Consider the following 9410-nt stretch of genomic DNA (forward strand, 5'->3'; position numbering starts at 1 on the left):
CAGACTAGTTTTGCTGAATAGCACAGAAACGATCCTCTCTGCCTGTGCCTGCCAAATGAACAAAAGGACCACTTTTATGACCCTCTTTTGCAGGCCGCTCCTAAGATAAATGACAGTGACTTTAATCTTCATGGCTGGTATCTTCCATGGAGTGCATGGGGGCCATGGAATTGGCTCCTGAAATGAGGAGGGAACAAGTTTGCTGGAGTTCTGTGATGCAAATGACCTAATGATTTGCAACACCAACTTCAGCAGACCAGCCAGTCACCAAATAACCTGTAAATCTGGTGGCCATGCTAGCCAGATCAACTACATTCTCAGGATTCGCAGTTGCTCATAAATGCAAAGTCCTTCCCTGGTGAAGAGTGTACCCCTCAGCATAGGTTACTCATTAGTGATTTCAAACTGCAGGCACAAAGGATTTCAAGAAGCAAGCCAGTTTGGAAGAGAAGGATCTGGAAACTTAAGAATCCTTTGAATAGGCAGAGATTTAGAGACATCCTAACTGAAGCGTTTGATGAGAAAGAGGGGGAGTTACAGACTTGCAAAATAGAGGATAACTGGGAGTTCCTACAAGACAACTTAGTGAGAGCTGCAGACCAAATTTGTGGGTGGTGCAACCCTTTGTCACCAGCAGAGGTAAAAGCTCTCTGAACTTTGCCCAGGCTATTCTTATTCTAGCAGCTACACTTTCAGCGCACCCTCCCCCACAACTAACTTGGTCACCTAGATATCGGAAGCTATCAACCACTTCTAGTTTTTCTCCCTGGAATGTTAAGGGATGTTGATGATGATATATATATATATATATATATATTTATATATATCTATCTCTCTCTCTCTCTATATATATATATAGATATATATATATATATATATCTATATATATATATATATCTATATATATATATCATCATCATCATCATCATCATCATCGTTTAACGTCCGCTTTCCATGCTAGCATGGGTTGGACGATTTGACTGAGGACTGGTGAAACCGGATGGCAACACCAGGCTCCAGTCTGATTTGGCAGAGTTTCTACAGCTGGATGCCCTTCCTAACGCCAACCACTCAGAGAGTGTAGTGGGTGCTTTTACGTGTCACCCGCACGAAAACGGCCACGCTCGAAATGGTGTCTTTTATGTGCCACCCGCACAAGCCAGTCCAGGGGCACTGGCAACGATCTCGCTCGAAAATCCTACAGGAGCCAGTCAGGCGGTACTGGCAACACACACATGAATATACACAATATATACATACATTCCTATACATACAAATATATGCATAATACAAACAGATATACATATATGCACATGTGTATATACACATATATAAGAAGATGAGATGACAAAGGAATAAATGATTATCTTTTGAACTTATATGCAGTGAACTTATAGTTAAGTGCCTGAATAGCCTTATAGCTTCATCAGAGCCTCGATTAATGTGCATGCGCATACACACACACACACACACACACACACGCACACACACACACACACACAAATGCACACATATATACACATGCATGTGCATGCACACATACGGATATCATTAATATTCTCTCACCTGTATTCTACAAGTATTAACTGTCTCTGTTTCTTCTCTCTTCTACAGATATTTCACCAGGTAATGCTATGAAACTTGGTTTCTGGCCTGTGGAACATTTATATTTGTGGCTGCATGTCTGTGTGTCTCTTAGAGAACATCTGAAAAAATCACTAAATGACATCATTGAGAACACTGAAGAGCAGCCTCCCTCAGAGTAATCTAAATACAGTGAGACAAATATTTTAATTAAGATTTGAATTTTATAAACAGATTTTGAAGTTCAGTAAAAATTAAAATGATTTTATAGAAAAATATACAAAATGTTTTTGTTATTGATTTCTATTTAACAAGTTATTAAATTCTTATATCTACACCTGTTGTCCAAGAATGAAATTGTTCCTTATATATTGGAAGGAAAAGGCAAAATATGCTGTATAGAAATCTGTTATTCTAAATTGAATTTATTCTTCAATTGGGAAATCAATTCATAATACAAAAATAATAATAATAAATGATAAAAAATCTTATCATATGCATACCATTGTTCTGGAAGAAGTTTAGGTTCATTTTCATTCACAAATACAACCAAGTCTGTGATGTCATAATCTGTCTCTCTTGCTGTCTCTTGAAGTTAAATCCCTAAATTGATGGTTTGTTTTCAGCAGTCCAGAGCCAGACCCTTGCAAATTTTTGTCTCCCATGGCCAAAACTTGATCCTCAATCTGAATCAGTTCTTGGTTAAAAATTTCAGGAAACTGAATATTGATATCTGGGTTTGCCTGTTGAACTGCATACTTGTCATGTCCTCATGATGTTTCATTGAAAGCTGTAGAAGACTACCAAGTTGACACATGTTCAGTATAACTGCAAAAAGGTTACAGAGTTTTTCCTTGGAGAATCTGATATTGATGCTTCAGTCAATGCAAGGTCCCAATGTTCATAATTTTCTGAAAAAAAAAACCTTGTTGATAGCATGCTCCCCTACAAGTTTCACACACATGACCATCTACTCTCCTCGAATCTTGGAATGATTTAGGACAACATACTTCATGCAAAAGGAGGTGTAAGGAGGTACATGACTGGTACTTAATTTATCGACCCTGAAAGGATGAAAGGCAAAGTCTACCTCGGACGAAATTTGAACTCAGAACATGAAGATGGATGAAACGCTGCTAAGAATTTTGCCCTGCATGCTAAAGATTCTGCCAGCTCTCTGCCTTAATAATAATAACTAGCTGGACCCGTGAAAACTTCATGGAATGCATAGAAAAATATAAGCATCTGTAAATGCATAGAAAAAATATAAGCATCTGTAAATTTAGGCAAACATAAACAGAATTACTATTTAGCCTTAAAATACATCGTACATATTCAAAGAACCTTCTTGGTTTAGTGGTACAGAATGTTCTTGTGATATTCTTTTATTCTTTTACTTGTTCCAGTCGTTTGACTGTGGCCATGCTGGAGCACCATCCTTTAGTCGAAGAAATCGAACCCTGAACTTATTCCCTGTAAGCCTAGTACTTATTCTACCAGTCTCTTCTGCTGAAGAGCTAAGTTATGAGGACGCAAACACACCAACATCGATTGTCAAGTGATGATGGTGGGGGGACAAACACTGGCACAAATACACACATCTAAATATATACATATATATATAATGGGCTTCTCTCAGTTTCCATCTATGAAATCCACTCATGAGGCTTTGGTCACAGCTCTAGTAGAAGACACTTTGTTGGCAACTTTTCTCCTCCCATCCATTTTGTAGGGGGTATTACCCATTTTTCTGGGCTCTTTTCACAGCTATGCCCCATTTGAAATTTGCATTAGCTTTTGTATGAAAAAAAAAGAAAAGGAGAGGGGGTTTGTTTGTAGTGTGTAGAGGAAACATTAAACATGCCTGAAAAAAATGCATGGTCCCCCACCCCCAACTAAAAGACAAACTATGAAAGGCGAATAAGTACTGGGTGTGGGGGAAAGAAGAGAGAAGTAACAGTTGATAGTTCTAGAACTCCCAGAATGAAAACGTAAACACCTGAAAGACTTTCCCTCTCTTCATTACTGAATGCTTTTTCCTCTCCATTGTTAAAAGTAAAGAAGCTAGAAAAGATTGTATTTCAGTCTAATTGTCATTTTAAATGACTGAGGCTTTCCATTTTAAATGACTGAGGCTTCACTCCTTTTCTCTACAGTTAAGAGAGTGAAGGTGTGTGGCTCAGTGGTTAGGGGTATTCAGCCCACAATCATAAAGTCGTGAGTAAACCCCCAGTGATGCACTGTGTTCTTGAGCAAGGTACTCTACTTCACCTTACTGCAGTCCACTCAGCTGGCAAAAATGAGTTGTACCTGTAATTCAAAAGGGCCAGCCTGGTCACATTCAGTGTGAAGCTGAATCTCCCTGAGAACTATGTTATGGTATGCATGTCTGTGGAGTACTCAGCCACTTGTGCATTAATTTTATGAGCAGACTGTTGCGTTGATCAGATAAACAGGAACCTCATCATCGTAACCGATGGAGTGCCATTTTTTAAAAAGAGTGAAAGAAAGGGAAATGTTCCATATCATAAGGCAAAAATGTTGTGTGTTTAGTATAAGCAGTGAAAGCTAAGACGAAATGATTGCTATTCCGTCATGTGGTGACTTGACTCTGGACTCACACTCAGATTAATAACAACAGCCTGCGCATCAGTGTTTATCTGGGGGTTTCGCCCCCAGATCTGTGAGACCCACAAATGCCACTTTTAAGACCGGATTAACACCCATAGTGACCCTAACACCTAAAAAGACTTTCCTGCCCCTATATAGGATCTCTTTTCATTTTCTTCCAACTACTTGATGGTTCATCTTGCTCCAGTTCACTCAGCTGGCCAAAATGAGTTGTAGCTGTAATTGAAAGGGGCCAGCCTTGTCATATTCTGTGTGAGGCTGAATCTCCCTGAGAACTACATTAATGGTGTGCATGTCTGTGGAGTACTCAGCCACTTGCGAGCTAATTTTATCCTCGTGTGGAAAAAAAAATTGAAAGCAACATGCAGTATTTGTTGTTATTTGTCTTTGATTTAACAATGTGTCTATGTATCTATGTATCAACTTTTCTTTCAATCTATGTATCGACTGTCTCTCTCACTTTCTTTCTCACTTCCTCTGTGTCCCTCCTCTCTCCCACTTTTAAATTAACAATGTGTGTATGTATCTATGTATCTACTTTTCTTTTTGATTTATGTATCTACCTTTGTTTCAATGTGTGCATCAGTCTACTCTTTAGTTTTGGTTACATAGAAATATGGAAACATCTTTAATTCTTTTTTTTTTCTCTAATGTTATATGGATGAGAGACGAAGATGATACCTGAAATAAAAAATGAATAAATAAAAATATAAAAGACAGAATATTCTTTTATATTTAGGATGCTTTTAATCACAGGCCTGGTTAGTGAGGGCCAACCAAGGGCTAATCGATGACAACAATGGGAAGTCACATTTCTCCATCACAGCTTAATTCAAATGCTAAAAGCAAAGAATAAATCCTTTGTTACCATATATTTGTTGAAATATACCGCTTTTGTTTCAGGTTAATTTTGAAAATAATTTAGGAAACAGAAATTAACATGGAGTTCTGATGGAAGGTTTTGATTTAGTTCACTTTAAAATAGGAAGCTTTTATCATAGAACCAAGAATAGTGTCAGGTCTCAAGGAGGTTGGGATCAAAAGAGTTAAAAAAAAAAACAACTGGCACTCTGTCAGTTACAGCGACAAGTGTTCCAGTTGATCTGATCAATGGAACAGCTGGCTCATGAAACTAATAAGTGGCTGGAGCACTCCACAGACATGCACACTCTTAACTTAGCTCTCAGGGAAATTTAGCATGACACAGGATATGACAAGGCTGGCCTTTTGAATTACAGCTACAATTATTTTTTTTGCCAGTTGAGTGAAGTGGAGCAACATGAAATAAAGTGTCTTGCTCAAGGACAATGCACTGCCAGATATCGAACTCATGACCATAAGATTGTGAGCTGAACTTAACCCACAAGGGTTAAGTAACAAGACAGAAATTCAATACATACAACTAGACAAAATTCTTCAATCTTTAACATACTGATCTCTTTTCCTTTTTAATTATTTCATTCTATTATTCCATGCTTGTGCCATGTTAATAGCACTGGTGCTGGTGCTACATAAAAAGCACCCAGTACATTCTGTAAAGTGGTTGGCTTTAGGAAGGGCTTCCAGCTGCAGAAACCATGCTAGAACAGAAAAAGGAGCCTGGGGCAACCTCTGGCCTTACCAGCTCTGGTCAAACCATCCAGCCCATGCCAGTATGGAAAATGGACAGTAAATGATGAGGATAATGATGATATCAGCTTCAGTCAGAGGCTGTGGCCATGCTGGGACACTACCATTTGAGCATACTGAAGGCACATGGCCCAGTGGTTAGAGCGTTAGGCTCACAATCATGAGGTAGTGAGTTTGATTCCTGGACTGGGCTGTGTTGTGTTCTTGAGCAAGACACTTTATTTCACATTGCTTCAGTTCACTCAGCTGTAGAAATAAGTTGCAATGTCATTGGTGCCAAGCTGTATTGGACTTTGCCTTTCCCTTGGATAACATCAGCAGTGTGGAGAGGGGAGGCTGGCGTGCATGGGCGATTGCTGGTCTTCCATAAACAACCTTGCCCGGACTTGTGCTTTGGAGGGTAACTTTCTAGGTGCAATCCCATGGTCATTTATGACCGAAAGGGGGTCTTTACCCTTTATGCCGAGATTATTCCTATTTTGAGGATGTATTAAGATTTCTTCATGTCTTGGAATATCTGAAGCTACAAGAAAGCAGAACAGAAAAAAAGGATAAAGGAAAAAAGACTCCATTTAGGACAGACAAGTTCCAAAATATATTTATTTATAGAAAATTTTCAACAGAAAATACAACTGTAACCTCAGACATGTTGGTATTTCTAACGTCTTTTTTTTGTTATTTTGTTTTGTTTATTCATTCAGAAAATCCTCAAGGAGGTTTGGGAAACGTGTGTTTGTGTGTATATATATATATGTATATATATATATGTGTGTATATATATATATATATATATATATATATATATATATATATATAGTTTTTGTATTTCCCAGGTTTATTTATTGATATCTCACTTAACAATAAAAATAGGGAATGGTGATGAAGTCTACAGAAATCAATATTAAAAAAAAAAAAAAAATTTCCGCATTTAACAAGAAGTCTACTGAACGTTTCATGGAACTGAAATACATGTAAGCTCATTGAGGTGACCCTCTTACTCACAAAACAAACAGTAGACCCTCTCTCTCTCTCTCTGTCTTTCTCATACACACATGTACACACATATATATACACACACATATGCATAAAGTAGATCTTTACAAAGGGTTGTTCTAACCCTCAACACATTCATACACAATTTGACCAACAAGCAAATATAACAAGTTTCTATATGGTGAAAGATTGTCTTAAATTAAAAACCAGAATGGAAGTTTTGTTTCTGTTCAACCAAAGGAAACATCCCCCCACTCTCAAATACATACAGCATTGAGAATGAAAATTTCTGAGAAACTTTTTTTAACAACCACTTATTTTTACGATGTATATATTACATATACTGTGTATATATTTAATATACACACAAATACAGTGTATAATATTAATATTGGTTGAGAATATGCAGATTTTTAACTTTTAGTTTTAACAGACATTTTTCAATAATCTGAGATATTGTTCTTTTTTTCCTTTGTTTGGCAAATTTGACTATTTGCATATTGGAAGAAGAGTCTGTTAAATGGTAGAAAGCCCTTCCTAGTCCAAACCATTCAACTGAAGGATGACATAAATAGTTATAAATAACTTAACCTCACAAAGATTGAGCCAAAAAAAAAAGGTATGAACTCATTATCAGGAATGTCCTTGTTTTTAGCCTCTTCTTACCAAACTTCTGCCTTTGTCTTGAAAATAATGGAGAATTTAGTAAAGAAAGTTTGTCATGATTAAGCTGGGTGTTTGGAACATAAATTAACATGAAGTTTTGATGGAAGGTTTTGATCAAAATCTCTTTAAAACAGGAAGTTTGTATCATAGAACCAGGATGGTCCCAAGCAGGTTGGTATCAAAAGGGTCAAACCAGAATAATGGATAGATTTCATACAAACAAGCTTTTAATCAGTGTTAATATCAATTGAGATGTTAAATATTGAAGTCTTATCTAGACACGAAGGATGTAATTTGTTAAGGCTTGATCAGATGGCTTGTAATTCATACACTCTGCCCAGTGTATATTAGGAATAATTGACTGGTGTTGATCCACTGATAACTGTTGTATTTGTTTGTCAATAAGAAATCAAATTAACACTTGTGAAATTTCAGCTGGGAATTGTATTTTATCCAGAAAGTATAGAATCAACTTCCTCTAATGTCTGCACCAAATTGAATTATATTTAATCTCATAAATAAAGTAAATATATACTGATTTCAAATTTTGGCACAAGGCCAGCAATTTTGGAAGAGGGCATAAGTCAATTGCAACAACCCCAGGGCTCAACTGGTACTTGTTTTATCAACCTTGAAAGGATGAAAGACAAAGTTGACCTTGGTAGCAGTTGAACTCAGAACGTACAGATGGATGAAATGCTGCTAAGCATTTTGCCCGGCGTGCTATTGATTCTGCCAGCTCTCTGCCTTAAAGCAAATATATATTGAATTCTTATGATCAAGTAGGCACAAGACCCAGCTTTGTAGAAGAGGAAGAGTGTAGCTGATGAAATAAAACCAGTCATAGTATATTACAGATACATATATAAGCTTATTGTATATGAAAAGAAAATTTAATTAAGGCAAGATGTCTACAAAGAGGCATAACAGATTTTAACAACCAAGGGAAATAGCCCATTTATTTTGCTAAATCATTTGGTATAAATCAAATTGAGTATGCTTATTTCTTAGTATTTGAAATGTTAGAGTTATTTTGGCAATTTATTCTGTACAACCCTTAAACAAGTAAATAGTATTTTCCTAAACGATAGATGCACTTATTTCAGTTAAGGACTTATTCACAAATATACAACACTAGCGTCACTGAGGGTAATATTCTCTGGGAACACACAAAAGCCCTTTTCAGAGTTATTTACTTAGAATTGTTTTTATCTCATATTTGATTAGCCTGTTATTACATATAATGCTTCACGATTTTAGTATACATACCTTATTAGTATTTCCTCCTAAGTTCTATATACTCTGGGAACATATCAAAGCCCTTTTCAGAGTTACTTTATTTGAATTATGACTATCGGGTAACTAATTTTATGTTATTACATAACTAACTTCACAATTTGGGTATTCATAACTTATTGGGAATTCTTAAAAACAAAATCTTGTGTAAGACAGTTTAGTATTCTCTGTAAATCCACAAAAAACATTTTAAGGGCGACATACTTTGTATTGTAGATATTGTATTAGTGAAACAATTATGAGAATAGAATCAAGGAATGAGCCCCGCTTTCCCGGGAATTACTGAGTACATCAGCTAGTATGTGTGTGTATATATATATATATATATATATATATATACATACATATATATATACTTATATATATATATATACATACATATACATATATATTCATATATACCTATACATACATACATACATACACACACATATATATATATATATATATATATATATATATATATATATATATATAGAGAGAGAGAGAGAGATAGATTGATAGATAGATAGATAGATAGATAGGTATAGTATAGCTTAATTGACACAAAGACTGAAACCTCACCCAACAGCTGAACAACTACATGTAACATTTATCACTAAATGAATACT

General features: G+C 36.0%; 1 protein-coding gene across 2 annotated transcripts in view; it reads left to right on the forward strand.

The window, feature by feature from the left end:
- LOC106877388 (EF-hand calcium-binding domain-containing protein 5) overlaps nucleotides 1-1869 on the forward strand; it is a 207009-nt gene extending 205140 nt beyond the window's left edge. For both annotated transcript variants that reach the window (XM_089341110.1, XM_089341109.1), the window contains exon 23: nucleotides 1615-1869. In XM_089341110.1, coding sequence (XP_089197236.1) covers nucleotides 1615-1766 — 152 coding nt within the window. In that variant the 3' untranslated portion in view covers nucleotides 1767-1869. The remainder of the gene's footprint in view (nucleotides 1-1614) is intronic.
- The last annotated feature ends 7541 nt before the right edge of the window (nucleotides 1870-9410 follow it).

Source organism: Octopus bimaculoides, chromosome 24 (assembly GCF_046866305.1).
Source record: "Octopus bimaculoides isolate indiv1 chromosome 24, ASM4686630v1, whole genome shotgun sequence".
Taxonomy (NCBI): Eukaryota; Metazoa; Mollusca; class Cephalopoda; order Octopoda; family Octopodidae; genus Octopus; species Octopus bimaculoides.